At 39.5% G+C, this 23832-nt stretch overlaps 3 protein-coding genes across 11 annotated transcripts in view; 2 read left to right on the forward strand and 1 right to left on the reverse strand.

The window, feature by feature from the left end:
- PNISR (PNN interacting serine and arginine rich protein) overlaps nucleotides 1–23832 on the forward strand; it is a 118335-nt gene that overhangs the window by 5026 nt on the left and 89477 nt on the right. The gene's annotated exons all lie outside the window — the stretch shown is intronic.
- CCNC (cyclin C) lies at nucleotides 1559–18595 on the forward strand. Of its 2 annotated transcripts, none has more exons than XM_080584057.1 (12): nucleotides 1559–1716; nucleotides 2242–2348; nucleotides 6118–6202; nucleotides 6440–6509; nucleotides 7959–8010; nucleotides 10770–10825; nucleotides 12110–12145; nucleotides 13315–13406; nucleotides 14113–14180; nucleotides 14505–14584; nucleotides 16491–16609; nucleotides 17276–18595. In XM_080584057.1, exons 1-12 carry the CDS (start codon nucleotides 1685–1687, stop codon nucleotides 17328–17330), a joined length of 852 nt encoding a protein of 283 aa, XP_080440183.1. In that variant the 5' UTR covers nucleotides 1559–1684; the 3' UTR covers nucleotides 17331–18595. The 2 variants fall into 2 exon arrangements, with proteins under 2 accessions (XP_080440183.1, XP_080440184.1); XM_080584058.1 differs by having other exon boundaries at nucleotides 1614–1716; nucleotides 6126–6202.
- Nucleotides 14564–23402, reverse strand: TSTD1 (thiosulfate sulfurtransferase like domain containing 1). Of its 8 annotated transcripts, none has more exons than XR_013948118.1 (6): nucleotides 23252–23402; nucleotides 22972–23142; nucleotides 22572–22731; nucleotides 19134–19180; nucleotides 18596–18707; nucleotides 14564–14704 (listed from the first exon to the last, which is right to left on the reverse strand). XR_013948118.1 is itself a non-coding variant. In XM_080584063.1 (5 exons), exons 1-4 carry the CDS (start codon nucleotides 23337–23339, stop codon nucleotides 19171–19173), a joined length of 429 nt encoding a protein of 142 aa, XP_080440189.1. In that variant the 5' UTR covers nucleotides 23340–23402; the 3' UTR covers nucleotides 14591–14704; nucleotides 19134–19170. The 8 variants fall into 8 exon arrangements, 3 of the variants coding, with proteins under 3 accessions (XP_080440189.1, XP_080440188.1, XP_080440187.1); XR_013948119.1 differs by lacking the exon at nucleotides 14564–14704 and adding an exon at nucleotides 16031–16183; XR_013948120.1 differs by lacking the exon at nucleotides 14564–14704 and adding an exon at nucleotides 22178–22307 and having other exon boundaries at nucleotides 18168–18707.

Raw genomic sequence — 23832 nt, forward strand, 5'->3', positions numbered from 1 at the left:
CAGGTTCCTCTAGACAAACACATACAGGTATTATGTATGTATTTGTATTTACATCTATGTACCTCTAGGCTCTTCTTTGCTTAACACAATACCAAAAAAAACCATATATATATCCATATGCATATATACATATACACATGAATTTCCCCAAAATACCCAGAACTTCATTTACTATGTTCTCAATGATTTGCTCATTGAATATGTAGAAAGTTCCTAGGTTTTCTTGAATGAAGCCATTTCCTGATGATAGACGATGGTGCTGTGGGTTACCTTGCAGTGGTGTTTACCTGTGGCTCTGCAAACAGCCTCTTGGATCAGATTCCTGAAGCTGAGGGAGATGTTTGAGGTGGTGGATGAAGATGGAGTGAGCAAGTTCGCTATGAGGAGAACCCTTTGGATGTGCGGACAGCCAAGGCATGCTTACATTTTTGAACAAATAAGTTTTGTCAGACCATGCAAAAATAGTCTTCATGTGCTCACAGGTCTTGACAACCATTAGCACCAAGCACAGTCTTCCCAGCAGGACAAACCAGGAATTACACTGCCTTGCCGAGGCTCTGTCATGTGGGTGCCCTTCTGCCACCACAACCGCTGATGGAAGCACAGAAGCTCTGACGACTTTTGTGGGCATGAGGACAATCCCTCTGCCGGGGGCTCATGGTGGCCTGGGGAGGCCATGGGGTTCTCCCATGGTTTCCCATGGCTGCTGCCAGCTGCTGTCTGTCTGGCCTGTGTCCAGGCATCCTTCCCCCTTGCACCCACACTCATCCCTGACACTTGGGCTTGGGGGAGGAATGACTACATACGCTCAGCTGCGTATGACAGTGTGGGCATACATGTGTATCGGGTGAGGAAGGAAATAACACCCAAAATACCGGATCTAGGTTCTGCCACGTTAGGGTTCCCATTAGGGGTGACTAGGTCAGCCTTCATTTTGCAGATTCAGAAAGCAGGTATAAGGCAAACAGGTTGGGGTGCAACATTAAATCTCAAGAGACTAAGAGGTCCGTTTTACTCTGTCCACATTGCCACACAGGGCACCTGCCCCACCTGCCAGGCCCTGAGAGCACCCACAGCCCCCTTGTCCTTGTCCTTGTCCCTGTCAGCGGGTGAAAAGAAACAGAGTGTGAAAAGGAAGGGACAAAGGACTTGGGGCCTGATCCTTAAAATGAAATTGCCCCAGAGCCTCTATCCAGATGAGGGTAACTCCGTCTCAGAGCAGGCCGAGCCCTGAGCCATGGGGACAGATGAGACTCGGGGACACACAGCTGAGGCGGGGACAGCAGCGGCTGAAGCAGCGGTGGCACTTTATTTATTTATTTATCACCCCCACGCAGCGGCTTCAGCGCTCCCCCAGCACCCGCCCCCCGTTCCCGGGCACCGTGCGGGGCGGGGGCAGCGCGCTGCCGGCCGAGGGGCGCCGCCGTGCTCGGGACCCGTCCCTCCGCTCCGCACCCGGAGCTCGGCGGGGGGCGGCCCGGCCCTGCCCGGCCCCGCTCGGCCCCGCCGGGCGGAACCTGCGAGCAGGGGAACGCTTCGCAGCGCCGCGTGTTGCCGCCCGGCGGCGGCGGCGGCGACGGGCACGGGGCGGTGGCGGCGGCGGCCGCCTCCTTCCTGGGGCCGGCGGCGGTGGAGGCGGCGGGGCCGGGGCAGCGCGGGCCCGGGCGCCTCCCCACGGCTCCTCATGGCCGGCAACTTCTGGCAGAGCTCGCACTAGTGGGTGCCGCGGGTCGGGGGCGCCGCCTCCATTCATTGCCCGGACCGGGGCCGGGGGGGTGGCTTATGGGGCGCGTGGGGGCCCGGGGCATCCGTGGGGTGTGGTGTTTTTGTCCTTAGGGTGAGGTGTTTTTGTCCTGTGCGGTGTTTTTGTCGTTGTGGGCGCAGCCGGGGTTGGGCTGCGTCACCGTGTCTCGTAGCGAGCACCCTGAGGTTTAGTTGGGTGCCCAGGGGGGCTGCTGGGGGGGGGGGGGTGCTGCTAAGTATAGCCTCAGACCTTTGGGTAACCAACAGTTCTGCACAGTCAGCTTAATTTACTACAGGGAAAGGCTCATCTGCCCTTACTGGCCCCTGCCAGCGTGTTTTCAGGCATCTAACTCTGCAAACCCCGGTGAATGTTTGCTTGAGATGGTCCACGGCTTGCTTAAAGGCTGCTACCCCTTCAGCGCCGAGCCACAGTCAGTGCAGGAGAAGCTCGATGTAGTGTTCGTAAAGAGTTACTGAAAGTGTTTTCCCTCCTTGTAGTTTACAATGGATTTTGGATAAACAAGATCTGTTGAAGGAACGCCAAAAAGACTTGAAATTTCTGACCGAAGAAGAATATTGGAAGCTACAGATATTTTTTACTAATGGTAAAATTGTTTTTATTTTTATTTCTGCCGTGTGTTTATATGTTATCTGCTATGTCTAAATGCATTTTTTTCATTTAGAGGGTGTCATTTTCTTTATTATTTTACATATACTTCCCCAGCACACTTTAACAAAGAGCCGGACTGTTGACAAAGCTGTTCAGTTAGTTGTACTAACTTAATTTTAAAAGAACTTGAAGACAAACTGGCTGCATATGTAATGTTTTAACCCATGGTAGAACAAATCATGGTACATTTTCTTATTTTGAAGAGGTTCTTACCAAAAACGTAGAAGGAAGAGAAGCAAGCAGAAACTGCTAAGCTAGCATATTAAAGGCTCAGCGACAAGCACTAATGCTCAAACTGTGCTCCTTGAGTTTTTGGTTGGTTTCTGGGCTTATGGTGAGTATTTTAGCTGATGCGTGCTGTCCTCTTAAACAGCACGGCCCGCAAGCTTGTTACCTGCGTTTAGTTATGTTCTTTGAAACTTGCACCACAGCCTGTGTCTTGCCTTGTGACCAGTTCCCAGCAGTGGGTGGCTCTCAGATTGCGCAATGTTGTCTACAGCCTGTTCTCCCAGAGAGCTGGGGCTTGTCTGTGAGGTTATCTAAGACTATCCTGCAAAGCATTTAAATGGATGGCTGCATTGGAGCATATCAGATTACACGGGCACTTAAACTCTTTCCTGTGCAATTGTTCAGTATTTAAAAAGAAAAGGTCTCCCTAAGAGAAGGATGTTGCAAAGTAGTAATTTGTTTGCAGGCAGCTATTTAAATATTTTACATAGCAGTCCTTTAAAGTAACGTTTATTTTTTCAGCTATCTGGTCAGACATGCTTGAGACAGAAAAGTTATGTGACTTTGTCAAGGCCACTGCAAGATCTTTTGTCTGTACTGGAATTGTAACTGTGAAAGATACTCATCGTAATGTCTCTCTTAGCTGTTTTAAATTGAGTATGCTGCAAATCTGATTGCTGTTGACATGCCTGTGTTACTGCTTATACAGGACCAGCAAGTCAAGCTAGCAATGATATATCTATTTGATAAGTTCCTGAAACTCCTTGAGGTTAAAACAAAGCATCATAGCTTCCTAATGCAAAAAGAAAAAGTAGGATGCTGATATTTCTAAAACTGTATTTCTGTGTAATTTTCACTAGTATTAATTACGAAACAGGCCTTTTTATGTTTCATTTTAGCATTTTTCTGGAGTAAACAAAGGTTTACAAAGTAGATAAGTTGGATTCAGTTTGTGGTTCTCAGGATCTTTTTCCTTGGCATTCCTTTCCCGTCCTGAAGGAAGAGTTCAAGACCTATGGTAGCTGGAGAATGGCTTTGCTGCTGTCTCCTCTGCACGTGTGTGAACACAGCAGACCCTGTAGGGGAGAGTGGTGCTGGACCAACACCTTTTCTGTGGCCATGAGAGGCACCTGCGTGGAGAAAACAGTCTGGAGCCGCTCAGTGTGGTCGGGAGCTCATACAGCGTTTGCTGTGTTGGAGCCCTCAATATGTGCCGTATCTCTTCACCTGCCTCTGAATCAGGGGCTCTGCTTTGGATATATAGAGCCTCTCCCATGTCCTACATTGTCTAGGTATGGCTGTGGGCCATGGCGTGACTTGTAGTGTTCAAGAATTCTGCCCCAGGTTGTTCTCCAAAGAAACTGGAAAGTTACCCGGAGAGAGGCAGTTTCTTGCTGCTTTCCCATTTGGAAATGATTGCTGTAGATTGGCAAGTGATTGTGCGGCCATTAAAACTGTAAAGAGGGAAAACTCTCATCTTCTAAAATAGTTCAGAAAAGAGAAATTAATGTTGACTTCTGTCTTTGGGTTACAGAGCTTTTAATCAAGTTTTTGGCTGAAAAGCATATTAATCGATTTCTCTTTTTGGTTTGGTGCAGAAGCTGTGAAGTTTGTGGCATAGGATACTCAAGACATTTGGATTTGGAACAACATTTTTTTACTTAAAAAAAAAAAAAAAAACAAAAACAGCAACCTGAAACTACTTATTTTGTAAACATAAGGGAATAAATAACCCAATAGCTTCTTTAAAAATATTTCAAAAATGAATTGCGAGTATTGGAATTTTTCCCAGCGTATAAAAGCTTCCATTTCATTAAGTCTCTCTAGGCTTTTGTCCATTTTTTTCCCTAAACCTCACTTGATTTTTCTCTGACAGCAGATGGCCTATCTGCTCCTGAAAATCCCATGGGAGCGAGAAACATATTTGGAAAACTCTGTTTCGCTTGATATTTGGATTTTTCTGATGCCCTAGTATTAGGACAGCTTTTTAGCCCCATCATCAAATCAAAGAGAAAAATTCTTTCAAACCCCCCAAGATACACTGGTAGATATTTTAATGCTTGTGCAGACACTCTGTTCTGGACTTGACCTCTTTTCTGGCAGTGTTGCCTCTGAGTCCTACGGTTACTGGCAAGCTGGTCTCAATTTGGCATTCTTTATCTTTAGGAAAAGAGTGATATGACATAGAGAGGGACTTTACAAGGCTTTGAGTAATAATAGTGGGTGACAAATTAGTTACCTTTCTGTGTTTAAAAAAAACCCCAAACCCGATGTTGTCAGTGCTGGTCAGGATGATTTTCTCCTACGTTGATTTGTTTCCAGCCAGCTTTGTGTTTGCATGTTTTTAAAATTTTCATTAAAAGGGAGTGTAGTGTGTACCGTGGCTATTTCCAAGGAGGAGGGGATGGGAAAGAAGCTGGACCTTTAGAAATTCTTGTATGCTTAAGTGGAGGCTAAGTATTTAGCAATTACTGGTAATAGAGTTGTTTGCTTTTCCCATTGATGGTTGCTGCCTTGGTATTGCTATATATACGCTTAAGTGTATATATACGCTTCTATTTTTATATATATAAAAGTGTGTATATGCAAACATATATAAAAGTGTGCATATATATATGAAGTATGTATACTTATAGTTAGGTGTATATTAAATGATCATTTTGGACATTCCAGACGAGGGAGGAAAATAAGAAGAGGGAGTCTTAACACAGCCAACCGAGCCTTGCTCAGAAAAATGGCTGTGAAGAAGTATAGGAAAAATAACAAGTAACAACCTTATGTTTCGCTCTGTCATTCTCTATATCCAACCCCTGCTCTTAATCCCAGCTTGATGCATCTAATTTGCTTGGCACCTTTCCTTTGCCTGGGAGGCCAAACAAGAGCTACCTGCACAGATGACACCAGGGTTGTTTCTTGGCCAACTGGCAGAGGACCACTGTGATGGAGCAGCTGACTGCATCCTCTGGTCTCCCACCCCCTCTCCCTGGACTAAATATGTCGTTTCTTTAACACCTGCTGCCTCTGCCAAATTTAATGACCATGTTTGCGCTGGCAGCTTTAGTTGTTTGAAAAAACACATCCATTTTGCATGGCCCAGAAAAGCCATAGAGTTAGATTTCAAGCATTTGGGTTTCTTTTGCTATAAAATGGAATACCCAAAATTTACCCTTTGAGATTTGTGTTGTCATCTTCCTAAAGGTCATGCTCACTTTGTACGTGATGAAGTCAAGTAACCGTCCCCTCTTTTAAGGTGTCCGCAAGCCTCAAGATCCAGTAGTACTTCTTCACCTCCAGGTCTGTAGGTTTACAGCAATGTTTTCTCCTGGAGTGGTGTATCTGAACTGAAGGAGAAGGCTGTGCTGCTGCTCCTTAGAGTCCCCAGCACTAGTTGTGTTTTGAGATCCTTTGCTATTCGGTGTCAAATTGTTGTAAAAACTCAATTCAAGCTTCTGTTCATTTTATTTTATTTTTTTAAGTTATCCAGGCTTTAGGTGAACATCTTAAATTAAGACAACAAGTTATTGCCACTGCTACAGTCTACTTCAAGAGATTCTATGCCAGGTAGGACTGTTTATTATGATAGTACAAGAATAAAACATTTGTTAGGCACATTTTGGTAGCCCTTTAAAATTCTGTATTAAAAACAGTGCCACTGTTGTTTTCTGGATGGTGTAAAGCTTTTATGCTAATAAAAGTTAACTTAAGCTCTGCTTTTCAAAAGGAAGTGTGGTGCTCTTAATAGATTAATCGTTCTACGTGTGTGAAACAACATATTATAATTTTGTTATAACGTTTCAGATATTCCCTAAAAAGTATAGATCCAGTATTAATGGCTCCTACGTGTGTGTTTTTGGCATCCAAAGTAGAGGTATGAAGTATTACAATTTTTTAATGTAAAATTATGTGATGTATAAGAGTGAAAAAACATTTAGGACTTTTAAAATTTTTTTGTCATTCTTCATGCTGTGTGGGTTGAAACCTTTTTTTTTTTTTTTGTATGGATTTCTATAGCAGTTCAGGAACAGGAGACAGAAGGCCCCTTCAATCGTATTATTTAGTATTTGATCTTTCTCAATTTTGTCTGAATTACTAACACTGAAGGGCCTCTGAAGATTTGAAGTAGTATTTTAAATGTCTGCTTACGTATTTACGCGGACTATATCTTAAATCATTCAGTTTTGCTTGAGTGTCTCCTTTCTGGTGTGTTTTTCCTTATTTATGTTTACTCAAACTTTAAAAAAGAATTAGATTTTTTTTCCCTAATTGTCTTTTTAATTAAAAGCATGTTGTAGCTCATACGCTATCTTTGGGAAGGAACTGACTTGTTAGGATAGTGGTAAGAAGGCCTCGATCCTCCACCATTAGGAAGTCCACTTTAAAGGTGGCCAAAAGTTAGCATCAGCTAGGCACTGTTCCTACTTTTCTGTAATGGAGGACATTTTTGGGGAGGTTGAGAAGTGTCTGTGTGATAGGACAAAAAAAAAAGATCAAGCCTATGATATGTTAGCATTCGTGAATTTCATGGGGGGAACTCAAATACCTAGAAGTAGTCCTACTGAACTGATGTTCATATGTGGTACTGCTGTCTATACAAATATTGTGATACCTTCCAGTGTTTGGAAGAGAGAAAGGAAAGGAGAAAGACAGAGAATATTGGAGAAAGTATTTTTTTTATCAGCCTGTTAATTAAGCCTTTAAGAAAGTGCAGTGCAGACATAACGTATATGTAGAGATTTACCTTGTATTTTAGAACAAGTACTAGAAGATAAGTGTAGCCTTCCTTATGCTAAGGCTTCTGCAAATTTAAAGGGCAGCTGTAGAGGTAATGATTCTGCTGTGCACATCTCTGAAAGAAAGCTTTAAATGGATTTTTTTTGGCTTGCTGAGACCCTTTGTGGAGAAGCTAAGGTTTCATGGAAACATAATAAAAAAGGTAGAAAATGACAGGTTTATAAACATGATTTTCTCTTGAAGTGGGATGGGAAAAAAGGCACATGTTATTGAATCTCCCTTGTCTATTTTATATGTAGGACGTTACCAAACTAATCTTCAGGTATTGTGGCTTAGTACCTTTTATAAATGTTTACTTTTCCTCATTCTTCATAACTCAAACAACAAAGTAATAAATGGAAAAAATCTCTTTAACTAGGATCATGTAATTTACTCTGTTAACCTTTAAAAAGAAAAAAGGGAAGAATGAGAAAGGGGTGGGGAAAAATGTAATACTGCATAAAGAAGGCCATTATTTTAATTTGATAACAATGTGAATAAGTGGTATTTCTGGTGGTTCACCTCATTTACCGTTCTTTTTCTTCAGGAGTTTGGTGTTGTTTCAAATACAAGGTTGATCTCTGCTGCTACTTCTGTATGTAAGTATTAGTGGTTTTCATTGTACTGTGTTTATTAAGTCATGGGTGGTTACATGTTGACTGCTAGGAGCCAATTAAAGCTATTTAGCATAAATAATTTCTGGTTTTAAATATGGAATCAGAAGGCTCCTTTATTAGTTTTGGTTGATTCTGGTTGGAGCTTGTGACAAGCATAAATAAAAACAAAATAAAATCTCCACCTGAGACCGTTAATAAGTAGTAAATTCGTTTCTGAACTGCTCAAAGATAGAATTGAAAACTTAGGTCTTTATTTGTGTGTTATAACGGGTATGTTTCCATGGAAATACCTGTTTGCAGAATTTTTACTAGGCTACACACCTTCTAACACTTTAAATCCTTTTTAACCATCATAAAATTAGTCTTTATACATGATACTTATTTCTAAATGTACATTTAAAAACCTAAATATTGTTCACAAAGTTAAAATGCAATAAAATCATACTGTAGTTACTTAATTTTCTGTCTTTCCCACCTGCCTTATATTTCCCAGTTCCTGTAACTTGCATCTCATCCATCAAGTTCTTGAAGTGATGGCTTTCTTAACTAGATGCAATAATTTGACCCAGAAGGTCCAGCTGCTCTCAGTAGGCTGTTTGTCACTATGCTCTTCAAAATGTAGGTCAGTGCTTTCAAAATCACTCTTAGCTGCTGAGGGGACAGGTGACTGGCTGCATCTGTAGCTTCCGCATGCATTAAGTGTATCAGTCCATGGGGCTGGCCGTATGACAATTCCACCACCAGGAACTGAAACACATCTTCAGTGCCAGCTTGACCAAGACCAGTACTGGATTTAGCAATGAAAGTGCTATTTTTACAGCGGAAGTGTCTCAAAGCACAAATCTGTGTGGCTGTTTCAGTACACGAATGCATTTTGGCAGTACAGATGCATTTTGGCAAATATGCAGCAGTTGATTTTGCTTTGACTTCTACTCTTGAGCCATGCTATTTCTGAAAATCCCAAGGCTTGGAATCCCACAGAAAATTACCCTCGTGGTTCTTCCTTCAGATGGAGAAAATCCCTGCATGCCCCAATGAGCGATCTGCATTTCATGGAAGTGGGGACAAAAAACGATGGGCTTTTTCCTAGCATTTATGTGTCTTTTAGTCTACCTGGTCTCCTTATACCAGAGATGCTTTATCAGCACACATCCATTTTTTTTTGGAGGCCTCAGTACAAAAGGAGAAAAAAGATGAGATGTGACAAGTAAAAGGAAAATAGCAGTACAAACTGACTAGCATAGTAGTGGTTGGTTTGCTTTTTGTTAGGTAGATATGTTGGAATTGGTACCACAGGCTTCCTCTGTAAGGAAGATTCCTCAGATTGGTTTCTTGCAAATTCTTCAAAAGCTTTTCTCTCCATTTCCACAGCTGACTAAAAGGACAATTCCATATGGTTGTCTCCAGCGTGTTTTGTGGAAACAAATGTTTTGTATCCATACTTTCCCCTCAGTTTGGTGTTTACTATGCATTTCTTTAGTTTGCGTGCTTCTCAAGAAGACTGTCTTATGCATTCTTCTCTGTCTTGAAATAATTAAAATTTCCAACCAGCAGCCTAACCTTACTGTCCTACAGCAAATATTTTAGCAAAGTCCACCACAGGTCTAAATGTTGAAATGCTTTTTATCCAAGTGAATTGGATAATCTTTTTATCCAAGTGAGTTTTGTATGGATTTTCCAGCAGTAGTATTAATTCATAATTGATTGTCTGCCATTAACATCCTGGAAGTGCACAGTACTGCAAATGTTTGATGTTACCTGTTTTTTTTTTTGGAGAACATTGACTTAAAATAGTTTTTACACGTTTCACTTGTAGAAATCTCAAATCCACATCTTCAAGTATATTTAAGTTTATTTTGCTCGGCAATCTAATTTCAGGTCACTCTTTTGCTGCTTAACATAATTCTTAATGGTGCACTGAATACCTGTTCTCCTTCTAAAATGCACAAAGATAATTAAGTATCTATATCAGGGATCATCGTAAACTAGAAATCTGAGGATATATTTGAATGTTCTCTTGAAGACAAGATCGTCTTGAATTGTATCATGTGCCTAAGTAGATACTTCTAAGTGGGAAAACCAAGGTAGAGAAACACCCTTGAAAAATCTCATAATCCAGTCCCTCAGACATATATTTGCACTGTGGTGAATTGACTTCTTGCTTTTAATTTGAGCCTTGGTTTTGCATATCCAACATTTTTACAAGTATGTGCGTACAGGATCTCTTGGCTGGGCTCCTTCCCACCCAGATTTCCCATCTTGCTTTCCTAAGTCTTCATTATATGGTTTAAAATCTTGCATGTTGAAGGATCAAGTCTATCTAAAAAATCCGTGAAAATTCCATGTGTGTTTAGTCTTGGAAGAGAGATTGGAGAATGATCTCTAGATTGGAGTGACATCAGTAGGTAGGCAGCTACGTGAATGATACCTTGCAGGAAGTTAGGTACCCATACAGCTAGAGGCATTTAACCAGAAGATTTAATTGTGCCCAGAGCATTAGACAAGTGTCTGGCTGAGTACTTGGGGAAAAAAGTGGGTTTGGGGTGTATTTCTCTTGCCCTTTCAGGATCTTAAATCTGATAATTTAACTTTTCTCTTTTAAAACCAAACATTTTCGTGCTGCAAGCAGTTTTGCTGCCAGTTGGATTCAAAGGGCGCTGTGTAGATTAATTAGTAGAATGAGAAATTAGTAGAAGTATTAATTGCATCACTTTTAACATAATGGTTTCTTTTTACTGTAGTGAAAACTAGGTTTTCGTATGCCTTTCCGAAGGAGTTTCCTTATAGGATGAACCATGTAAGTATGCTCTACAAACTAGAACTTAATCAAGAAAAATTAAAAGGCAAGTAATTGTTAGGAGGAAATGCTATCCTTTCAATTTCTAGGAGGGAAATATTTTCACACTGATATGTCGGGTTGCTCATAATGTAACCAAAATTAATTATTAGAAAAGGTAATTTTGAAAGTACTAAGTCTTGTATAACCTCCTTTCCTTAAATTGGTGAAAGGAATGCTATAAAGAGAACCGAAGTGACTGAGTGACTAAAATACCAATTTTTATGCAGTATGATAATAAAAGAGATTTAACTTTTTTTAAATCATTTTGTTTACAAGTGCATTGCTTCAGGGAAGATAAATAGTCCGTGCACCTGGGATGCTTCCAAGCTTGCACATTCTGTTAGCCTACAGAAAGCAGTTTTATTTCTGCCTGTAAAATGTAATGGCTTTTGAAAAAGTTTTTATTTATTATTTAAAATTTAAATTTACTAGTGGTTTTCAAGGCATTCTCAATCTCAGTGTTAAAGAATTCTGTAGACTTTCTTGAAACCAGTATTGCTTTGTGTGTAGTATTTTGAAAGTAAATGCATCTATTTATTTGTGTTGACTATGACAAGTGCTACTTTTTTGTGATTTTGCTTTTCACCAAACTTAGAAAGCCAAATTATATATCAGAATACAAAATATTTGTAAAATAGCCGTGCAATTTTATCACAAGCACTTAAGATAAAGTCAAATGAAAATATATTTTGGAGTCCTTTTCCCGTAGCATAGTTGAGTCTTTATCTTGATATAACTAATATATCACTGCCTCTATGGAAAAGGAGAGTTTTTCTTAAATTGCTACAATTGTACAGAATATTTCATATGAAATTAAATATGAAAGTACATGAAAAGGTGATTTGGCATGTTAGTGGCATGCTGAAAAAGCTCTAATTCTAGGAAAGGATTTCTGTATTTCTTTTAAGTGCTTATAAACTGGGAACAATTTTCTGTTTGCTTCTTAAAACAGATCTCAGATGAGTACTGCCAGTAAAGCAGTCTTTGATAGTAATCTTGATCCAAATGGTTCAAATGCATTGCTATTATGACTGGGGTTCATTTATAATGGTGGTAAGGTAATGCCCGATAGTAGTTTGATTTTTGCTTGGTTTTGTAGTTTCCTATGAAATGCAGTCAGGAGTGTTGAAAATACAGGTGTTGAGAATTCCTGTGCATTCATGATGTTAAGATGGATGCTATTAATTCATTCTGCTGTCTGAAACATGCTACTGTTTAATTGTGATTTTTACTTCCTTGCAGATACTAGAATGTGAATTCTATCTCTTAGAATTAATGGTAGGTGAGGTCTTCTGTTTTTACTGCCATCTCAGTTTACTCTTTACGTATTTAAAATGTTTTGAATATTGTGCTATGGAATATGTATCGTGCTGTCGTCTTTTTTTTCACACCAATTTTAGAATGATGTTCATGTAGATCTAACATGTACATTTTCAGCAGCATGCCATAATAACTGTGCTGTCATCTGGGCTGAGCGAGGACATTTTCAACAGTTTGCATTGAAGTTTGCATTGCTCAACAGAAATAATGCAGATTGTGGGAGCAATGGGGACGGGGAGCGTGTGTATCTCTGTGTCCTAGTGTCTGGAGCACTACTGGGAAGAGTAAACCCTAAGCTCTTTTTCTTCACCTCTTTTTTTTAAAAGAGAGGTAACGGTACATTACAAAATTCTAAAACAGAGAGTAGGATGTTGGTGTCCTTACTTGCTCAGATGAATGACCAGTCAAGAACATAGAGTTGTATTCCTGCTGTGTTGAATGTCTACTGATTTTATAATCCCTTTTTAGATATCCTGCTTAGATTTAGTTTTTCATATCCCTGGTATACATGGCACTAGCTCTTGTGTTTTATATATTGGAGTTTCACCACAAGTAACTGCATTTACAAAAAGTTACATTTGGGGAATTAACTTATTTTCCCAATATGCTATGCACTATATAGTATCTGTAATAACTGTCTCTTAGTGTCCAGCTTTTCCCTGTAATATCCATGCAGTTGACTTCTTTCAGTGAGTTATTCCTTGTTGTATACATCAACTTGGGCCTGGAAAAGAAGGATTTCAGGGCCCTGGATTTTTTTTTTCCTCTTTCCAAACCAGTGTCAATTATTTTGGCATTCTTTCCATGTATGGCATTTAGTGACAGACTGTTTTCTGGCAGTGTTTTTTATTTCCAAGTGGGAATTACGGGTTTGTAAGCAAATGAGGTTTCACTGTGCTGCAGATGTGGCTTTCTGTGTCTCTTGGGGAAAAGACATTGACAGACTGGCAACCATGCTATATAATGGTATTCTAGAGAGAGCAGTGCCCTCATTATAGCAGGGTTAGGTGTCATAATGCTACTTCAAAAAATCAGTAATTGATTTGTGAATCAAATGTCTTTAATGTGAGCTGACAACATACTCTGCGTTGTAATCTTAACTTTTATCCCGTTGATATTTTTCCTAGGACTGCTGTTTGATAGTGTATCATCCATATAGACCTTTGCTCCAGTATGTGCAAGATATGGGCCAAGAAGACATGCTGCTACCTCTTGCATGGTAATGCAGACAGTGATTAATAATAGTGCCTCCTTTCAGCAAGAAAGCAAGTGTTGAACAGTTATGCTTCAGAGGTGGTTAAGCAATAACAGGCTTAATATTACAAAGAGTACCCTAGTTAACCTATGCAGGTATATGTTACTGGATTAAATTATTGTCCTTGTTGTCTCTTAACTCTCTCTAATGGTTTTAAATTGAAATGGTCTAGTTTTTATTATTAGACTAGCTCTAATAGCACAGGTTTTTATGCTATTGAATGATGACTATGAGTAGACAACTTTTCTTTCTGTTAACGTCTGCTTTTGGTAGAAGTAGAAAGTTGTTTCTTAACTAGGTTAAGCAGAACTCCTTAAATACTTTGTTTCTCAAATACAGATAGTCGATAAAAAATATTGCCTTTATGTTTGTCTTAACTTGCTTATTTGTGAAATGGGGATAGTTATTTTATGGTATAGGTGAACACCCTCTGCAGAATGATATTTGTGATGCTATAACATAGTGCTTCCAAATAAACTTCTGCTGTGACTACAAGGAAAACAATTAAAGTCTTTATTAGATTTTTACAAGGGGAGAGATCTCAGCTGCTCTATTTTGCCCTGCAGACTTACTGTTCCTGCAGTTCGGGAAACTGACAAAACATTTTAAAAATGACAACAGTTTATGAGTCTCATAGTCTAAAGGTGAATTTTTGCTCTGTTTTGCACAGGAGGATAGTGAATGACACATATAGAACTGATCTTTGTCTGCTGTACCCTCCTTTCATGATAGCTCTAGGTAAGTAACACAAGCAATATCCCTGTCTTGTTTAAATGGATGCCTTCTGTACGCTGTCTCATAACAAGTGTTCCTTAGAATGCCCTCATAAGCTTCTCCAGTCTGTGTTTCATATAGTAGTGACAGCGTAGTCTTGCCATATAGAAAGTCTTGAAGAAAAATTGGATAATTAATCCAGAGTTTTCTCTGTTGAAAACTGGATGAGGTTGTTTGCAGAGGAAATGAAGAACGCTGAACTCCATAGTGTTTTGCCTGACATATGATGTTTCTAAATGTGTTGAGAGTGGATTTTTGTTCAATATCCATGTCACCTGATCTTTGCAGCTTGCCTACATGTGGCCTGTGTTGTCCAGCAGAAGGATGCTAGGCAATGGTTTGCTGAGCTATCCGTGGATATGGAAAAGGTACTCTTCTTACCTCCTGCCACCTGTTACGGACTGACCAGATATGTTCGCAGTGGTTATAAACCAGTCTTGCATGTGTGTGATACTGACTTGAACTTCATTCAGCGATCACGTTACACACTGTTGAAATTAGGTAGGAGAGAAAAGAGGTTAGGTCATTCGGTTATCACCCTGCCCTGAAAGTCAAGACTGAAACGCTGCATAATGACAAAGTGCTGCTGGTGGTGCCATTTTTCAGACTGAAATATAAAACCAATATCCCATGCATTTTTTTTTGCCAGAAAAAAAAAATCCTGGTTTTTATCATTCAACCTTGAATGATACTCTAATTTTAAAATTCTAATACAGGTAATTTTCCCATTCACCTTTCAGTATCTTGCCTACATGTTGTTCTTATTTGCTCCCTGTCAATATATGTATAAAACATTCTTGACACTTGCAGGATGACAAGGACTATGACTTTAGTCAATGTTAAACGAGGGCATGCCAAGATTATTCAAATGATTTTCCTACTATTGCAAATTTCATGTCAAATAATCCACTTCATAAATTTATCAGACTTTAAGGTGCAGTTGTTCTGATACCAATAATATTCTTCAACTTAACTAGTTCCTTTTGTCTTTGGTTGACTTCCTGAGTGCATTCATCCCTCTGTAACCTTTGTTTAGCTCAGGCAAGCAAGCTATACTCATACTCATTCCCCTTATCACACCGTGTCATTCTGCACATCTTTTTCAGTCTGAGTTTACCGTTTTTGAACCTGAGTGTCCAAAATGGAATAGAGTATTTCAGATAAGACTTACTATTGCCTTCTGTGCCCTCAGTTATTACACTTTATGCCACTGATGATATCCTGGAATTGTATTTGTATTCCAGAATGCGTCTTCAAATTTAAGCAGTGTGGATGCTATGCTGAATCAAGATCTCTGAATTACACTGTCATGCATGCAAAAGCAGAGTGATAATAGATTGGCAGCACAGGAGAAACTACCTATATTTGACAGATAAGGTTACCATAAGCTTGATATTAAACATGTTTGAATGTTTAAATGTCCCTGTTCTCATACCAATGATACTTTTTTTTTTTTTTTTTAACATTAACACACTGGGGACCTCTTAGCTAACTGTAACTTTTGTTTCAAGGATAGATAGTGATCTAGCATTTAATCAAACTCCATGAATTAGGAAAAAGAAAGCCTACTTTATTAATTCAGTGAATGGTGAAACAAGTCATGAACCAAATATTGTCCACCTTTTGTGTAGAATATTGCATTAGAAATTTAGTAGGAAATTAATATAGCTGAGGTGCAGTAGATAGAAAGCTTCCACACTGGTAGAGAATATTTGTGTGTCTGGAAACAGAATATGAAAATTCAGTGATTCTTATTTTAAAGAATTTAGATACTTCTTGGCTCTATTTTTGGAAGTAAGGGACTTAGACTAGTGTTTGTTTTTTATTTATTTATTTATTATTTACACTGTGTCTCTGATGCATATTGAATGCTGATGGTCATTAGATACTTAATTGGTAATCTGTGCTTATCTAGCTGTAGTCGTGCTGCCAGGTGTCTGTATTTTCCCGGTGGCATGAAGTATAAGCTGTGGCAGTAGAAACAAATAAATAAAAAAAACTTTCAGCTCTTGGGACAGGAGAAGTGGTCAATACAGTGGGAGGGAGGGAGTGAAAGCATTGAGGCTTCCATTCACAATTAAACCAAAAACTATTTACAGAAATGGGTGATTACCAGACTGGGTTATACGTGAGATGGGCCTGTTTCTGATATGAAATTGGCGTTTCTTAATTTAAGTCTGGGGCATAGTTAATTAACTGCACACTTAAACTGACTGTGATAAATACAACGTCGCTATTGTGTCTGACCTTAAAATCTATTTTCTTTCAAATCAGATTTTAGAAATAATCAGGGTTATTCTGAAACTGTATGAGCAGTGGAAGAACTTCGATGAGAGGAAAGAGATGGCTTCTATTCTTAGTAAAATGCCTAAACCAAAACCACCTCCAAACAGGTACTGTACTTCCATATACTGTACTTAATGTACCTTTCATACGGAAAAATCTGGACTACTGTCTTAAGCATGCCTAAATGTTTAATTTGAGGTATAGTGTATGCTTTTACAACGCAGCCCTTTCTGTTATAAGTACACAGTCTGATTGTTCAAGAGCTAGTGAGAAGCAGAATGTTTGCTGTTTTATGGAAAGCGTTAATGTAATTGCAGTGTGATCAATACAGCTTAGCAAATGAAAGAAACACCATTGTGAGGCCCCGTGGAGGGGCCTGATTCTTTGGAACAGCGCCTGTTTGCTGTCAGAGTTAATTACTGTGATTAAATATTGCTATTAGGAATCTGCACGTGCAAATTCCTATGCATGAGCTTATGTAATACGAACTATGAAATGTTGATTTCAGAAGTAAATTCAGTGTATTTGAACAGTAATTTCAATATGTTCTGATGCAGCTATGTGCTGAAATTATTTATGCATGCTTAGAATAATCTTTGCATTTTTAGTGAGGCTGCACAGAATATCTTAATCTATTTGCATATATCTTTATATATTTTCCTTCAGAAGGCTTTTACTGCTTCCAGAATGCTGCTTTTTTTCATTTGAAAAAGGCAAAAATGCAGTATGATATTTCTTTTTTGAAGACTTTTTTCTTTTTTTCTTCCTAACAGTGAAGGAGAACAGGGTCCAAATGGTAGCCAGAACTCTAGTTACAGCCAATCTTAAGACATTCCAAAGAATTTCTTTATGGACCACTTTGACTCGAGACATCCTGGGATCTTTCCTGTGTTCATGAAATGGACGGAAGGTTTTAGTAACATCTTTGACAAAGAACTTGAAGAGTAAATAGCTTGTTTGTGTCAAGCATTTTGAAAGCTTTTTCTTTAAAACTGTATCATTTTCTCTGACGCTGGAGTAAACGTACTAAGATTTCTCAGTGTAAGGAATCAAATTTTAAACCAAGCTGCAAAAGATTAACACTATCCACTCAAATAGTTCATTACTGGTTTTGTTTGAGAAAATTGTAGCTTGCCTTTAAAGTGAACTTTTTTTAAAGAGGCAGTAACCTTGAAACCTAAGTGTAACTATATTAATGACCTGTGTTGTCTTCATTTTGTTGGTGACTGAAGGAAGATAGTGCACTGTATGTTAAACCTATCCATTACCTAGAGTTTTGTTGATTTTTTTTTAATTTTTTTTAAATGAATCTGGATTCTGTAACCAGTGAAACAGCAGTCCTTCAGAAACAAAGCCTGGAAGAGTCTGCAGAGAATGTTGTTAGAATTCTAATGAAAACTGCAGAAAAGAAATTCAGTTCCTTTTTGGGGTTAGAAAAATGCTTGTTTTATTCAGTAGATATGTCTGGATGTTTTTGCCTTGAAGCCTAGTAGCCCAGCGTACCAGAAAAGTGCAATATGTATAGTGATTCTGCAGTTTTCTTAAACATTTCAAGTGTTAGGAATTAAAAAACAAAAACCACCAACATACTTTGATTATTTTTTTTGCAAGTAAACGTACTGTATAGTACAATTGGAGTATTTTACAAACAAATACAAATCTGGGTATGATTGCTATTTTTTATTGTGGATTTTTTTTTTTTTGTACAAAAGATATACACTGTTAGTCTGCCTTCACTGTTAGTGTGAATTTACGTGGCTCATTATAGAGGTTATTTAAGAGGATCAAGCTTTTGGTGAACTTCATACTGGCTAATTTTAATTGTGATTTTTAGGAGCAACTCTTTAGAATAACTGAAATGGGATTCCTTGGTTAACTGTGTGCTGGAGAAAATGAGATTCTTTCAAACAGAAGGCCATATCCTGTGTTCCTTACTCAGGCAGATATCCCACTGAAGTCAGGAATTGGCCTACATCAAATGTAACAATTTTTAGGTAACTTTGTTTCTAAATAATTTCTGTACAACTTCGTTTTGAATGAGAATGCCGACTTGCCCAAGTATAAAAATTGAACAATAAAATAAAGTGAAGTACCATTGTCGTCCAGCTTCTCTTTCCCTGAAGCAACACGTTTCACTGGTTTAAAATATTGGGAGTTCCTGAAAACCCTTGCTCTGTGACGTGTCATGGTTCAAAAAACAGATCCCTTAAAACAAAACAAACAAAAAACAACATACAGATCCTGGTTTTGTAGATAATGTCCTTCTGTAATTGGCTGGTCATTCACAGATTTATAACTTAAGTGTATTTGTATGTTTACTGTGATGTTGAAGGAAATCTGTTAAAAGGTGATGCTAACGTGAACAAATTTAATTTCCCCCCATTTAGACATACCCATCACACAGAAACGTGACTGGCTTAAATTTTTAAACCCAGTCAGTGACAGCTTCATAGGGTAACTAGATAAAGAACACACAAACTTCTCTAGGCAAAAAGCATCTATGCTTGGGCTTGAGTTTGTAAGACAGAACCACTCTTCAAAAGATCCAAATCTACCAACACACGCAAAGCCTGAAGGAACTATCAAGCACTCTCACTTTAAATGAGAATAACCTGGGCATGGTATTACTACCTGCTTATCCTGTTTTATCCTTTTCCTCAGATGTTTGTTACTGGTTGCTGCAAAACAGAAAACAAAATGAGATGACATGGTGTGACCCAATATAACCATGGTTAATGTTTTGTTGACAGTGTACTTTCAGATGTTTCCAACAAACCCAGCTGTAGTAACAAAAAGAAGCGTTGGCCATCTATGACTGAATCGCGATTAAGTGTAGTTGATTAGATCTCCCTGCTTTGTTCGTCTGTATGCTGAAGTTTGGTGGTGTGGTCAATACAGCTAGGCACGATTAATTACACATTTTGCTTAATGTTTTCAGTGTATCTCAAATTTTCCATACAACCTGACCTTAATGATTTAAATCAAAAGGCAGCATTAGCCCTGGTGAGGCCTGGCAAGACTCCGCCAACAGTGGGCTTCAGTTGCATCTTTGATTATGTGCCCACAGCACTGTGAAATTGATAGTCTAGGTCATGTTGAACAGGCAAAATTAAAAGATTGTAGGATTTGGCCAAAGCCAACAAATGTGGTGGCATCTGTTACTCCTCCCAATCCTATCTGAAAAAGATGTTTTAGAGTAAGATACCAAGAATTGCAGGGTAATTGACTGCAACAAAGTAACACCCACGCATCCTGACATTTTAGTTTCATCTTACTTCCATTATTTATCAGTTAAACTAAACCAGTATTTTGGAAATAAGACTTAATTCTGGTTCTTTACATAGGCTTTTTTTTTTTTTAATGGATTGGAAATAAGATATTGCAGAAAACCAATGATACTTTTAAGAAAAATGTATTACTCACTATTATGACAGCTTTGCTACTGGGTTTCTAATTATTAGAAAAGACGAGAAAACAACCCTCCCTGTAAGATAGTCAGGGCAGCACAGTTAATGATTGGCTGTACCATGTACAGGTGCTCTCTAGAAACAAGTTGCGTAATTTATTGGAAATCAAATTCTAACAACTAGTTACTTTCTCTTGCCTGTTACCTAAGCTTGGTGGGGTATATTTTTTTATGTCCCTTGCTGTCCATGCAGACTGCACTGTCAGAATAAAACAACTCTAAGATAAATGAATGTTGCAATACAGATGAGAACAGAATCAGAAATGTTAATTCCTTTTTCAAGACATCCTGCCTAGTCCTGGATTTCTGTGCTAGGAGCTAAGTTTTCTAGAGGCCAGAGCAATTTAGCTTTGCCAGCTCTTTTGAACTGCTAACAGCGTTAAAAAAAAATCCTTAGAATTATGACTATGCAAATTTATAGGTGTGGAGAGGGTGGGTTTGTTTTTTTTTCATGTTTAAGACATACAAATTAATGTACACAGAAGGAAGGGAGTTAAGTAACTTCCTTGGACACCTCAGGTGTTCCAGCCTAAGATGACTACATCTTCATAATAATAACTTCAAATATAGGCAAGTTCTCACTTGATGCTGAGCTACTGAGGGAACTGAGCAAGTTGACTGAATGCTACTGCATCTTGTGCACAGCAGCAGACCGGTGTATATAAATGGATATCCTTTTAAAATAGGAAATCACACATCTTGAACAGCAAGCATTCTAACAGCAGGGCAGTTTCTCTTTGTATTTTGTGACCGGTATTGGAGTTTTGGCCTTGCAATCACATAGTACAAACCTAAAACTTTGCTACTCTATTTATAGCCTTGATAACATCAAATATTTTAACATTATAAATATACATGAAGAGTAATAAATCTGTGCTTAGGACAGTTACCCCAATTCCATTAGAATAGTTAAACTACAGTTATTCTAAACAAACTGTCCAACACAGTTATTTGGAAAGGATAACTTTATGTGTACTATCATCATTAGTTTAAACAGTCATAAACCAGATCATACAAAATTCTTTTCACATACTCCTAGCATCATCATAGCACAAAATAAAAATCAAACATTTAATATCTGTTCATGTCATACTCCTTAAATATAATTTTAATCAAGCCATTATGTGCATTACTATTTAAAGGTAAATGCCCATTTACACAAGAAAACAGAAGAGGACTGTATTCTGGAAGTTGAATGGAGGTAGTTTAAATGCTAAAATCTACAAAGCATTCTGAAGGTAGGGCAGGGATGGAGGCAGTCATCTTCACTTTTTCTCTGGAAGTTCACGTTTTGCCCATTCCTCAAAGCCACCAGGATAGTGCTGAACTCTGAAAGTTTGCAGAAGATAGAATGTTACTGAAGACTCTTCCTCATAAAGGTATGTAAAAGGACAGGAAAAAGAAAAAATAGAGAAAAAAGCATACAGAAATTCTCTGAAATGAAATACACTAGTACACTGTGCAACCAGCCAGATGAGTACAAGGAACGTCAAACACTATCTGCATCCAAGTAATGTATTCTGTAACCCGTTTCTTCCAAATGACACAATGCTGGAGATCAAATACCAAGCAAGTAGTAACAGCTAGAAACAGTTTGCTGCCTTTTTTTTTTCCAAGAAAAAAAAACGAAACACCTCAATGCAGTGGGAGATTTGCATGACATTATGCCCAATACTTCAGATGTTATGAAGGTCTTTAATTCCTTGTACATTTACATGTTACATAGGCCTGACATAAACCTGTGAAAAAACAGCCTTGAAAAAACAAAAACCCACCATATGAAAAACGGGTGATAAAGGATATTTTGCACATATTTAAAACAATGTATTTATAAAACAAGGGCATAGTCCCCTACTTTTGACTACAATCAGCAAGGATATTCCAATTCTTGATTTGCAATTTAGAAAAAAACTATTTTTCAAATTCTACCCATAGTCTTCAATTCAGCAAAGCACCTTCTGTCATGGGCATAACAATTCTACCAACCCAATGCTGCTCTTGCTTTCACGCTATCAATCTCGTTGTCTTTTTAGCTAGTCCCTTCATTATTTTATACCTGGCAAATAATGCACTGCTTTACTGAAAGCAAATGCATATTTTGTCTTTGGTGAACTCTACAGGTGAAACTGCAATTCTACACACAGTATAGTTTCATAAACTATTTAATATAATTTAAGATTCTACTTCTACAAAAATGAGCCTCTTCTACCTTTCCAATCATCATCCTGCACATCAGAACTAGTGTTTATGAAGCTGTACAAGCAACATCTCGGCAAGGGAGACATAAGAGGTTGAAGAACCCTTCAGCATCAGCGTGGTCTTGCAGCATATGGCATCACCTGCAGCATATAAGCAGAGTTGCTGTGTGGTCGCTTTACAGGACATCTCACTTTCCCGTAACACCAGACTGCATCTTTCATGGTTCAGTGGAGACATAAGGAGGTACTGTTTATAAGTTGTCTAACTCTAATATTAATCTCTTTGTTCATATTCCACATTAAAGTTTTTATCCATACCCATAAAAAGCTCAGAGAGAGTTGTAGTTTACTTACTGGGGGAACTCGTATTGATTCCGCCCTTACACAAGGAAGCCATATGCTTACCTGCTGAAACCCAAGGACGTGGCAAAATTCAGTGCTTGTTTGCTTCTTGATCCTGCAAAGCAGGAGAAAACCACATGGTCTGACTTGGCAGGCATCTTTTGATTGTATTGCTCCCTGAAATCCATTGGGTTCATTTGCAGAGCTTCCACTAATTCGTTCACTGCGAAATAAAAATAAATAAATAAATAAAGTCTCACATACTCTCTACCCACAAATAAGCTTACATTTTAAGGTTTCAAATTCCTCTGGGAAGAAAAAAAAAAAAAAGTTTAGTCTCCCAGGGTATTAGACACCGTTTAGCACAGCTTCTCCTTGCATGTCATCACCGCTTGTCCACAGACCGGGCCACCAACCGGACAAAAAGAGCAAACGCGTCTACAGAGCATCACGAATAGCTTACGCGGTATGTTGATGGAGGCCGGGATCTTCCCGTATCTGTCAACCTCCCACCTCTCCCGCACATCTATGTGGACGACGCTGGATTTTTTCAACTCTTTGAGCTCCTCGTAGGAAACGCCGCGCTCCCCCTGGGAGCAGAGGCTGCGGGAGGTGCCGCCGACCGCCCTGGGCTCTGCAAGAGAGGCGCAGCCCGTGAGCCCCGCGCTCCCTCCCTCCCCCAAAGCAGGCCGCCGCCGGTAACAAAGCTCCCCCGGGATCCCCCCGGGGTCCCCCCGCCTCACCGGGCGCCGCCCGCCGCCCCCAGCGGCTGCCGCCGGCCGCCCGGAGGGCCCGCACCGCCCGGTGCCCGCACCAGCCGCCGGCCGCCATCCGCCCGCCCCCCGCACGCAAAATGGCGGCGGCCCGGCCCTGCCCCGCCTCGGGGCGCCCTGCCCAGGGGAACCGCGCCGTGCCCGGCCGAGCCCTGTCAGCACCGGCTGTGGGAGCTCGTCCTCAGCTCCAAGGGCTCCGTGTGGGATACGCCGCCCCGAAAAAAGGGCGTTTCGACGTGCTTTCAGCCCGTACGTACAGTGTGCTTGCTACGTACTGGTGATGCCAGTCTAAAAGCGACCATGCTGATCCTCTCCTGTCATAACTACATTTTGAGGACTCCGTCGTTGGATGTTCACTAATGAGAGTTTTCTTTCTCAAAAGGAGAACAAAAATATTTCTCCGTGCCGGAAAGTGTGACAAATCGAAGCTGGCACGTATAGCTGGTTCACTAGCTGCCCTTCTGCCAGCCTCTCCATATGGCCTCCACGACAGACATTTGCAAACTGTCTCTTTGAAGCAGTATATCTATATATGAGTCGAAGTTTTATGT

Source organism: Anser brachyrhynchus (genome assembly GCF_964034855.1).
Source record: "Anser brachyrhynchus genome assembly, chromosome: 3".
Taxonomy (NCBI): domain Eukaryota; kingdom Metazoa; phylum Chordata; class Aves; order Anseriformes; family Anatidae; genus Anser; species Anser brachyrhynchus.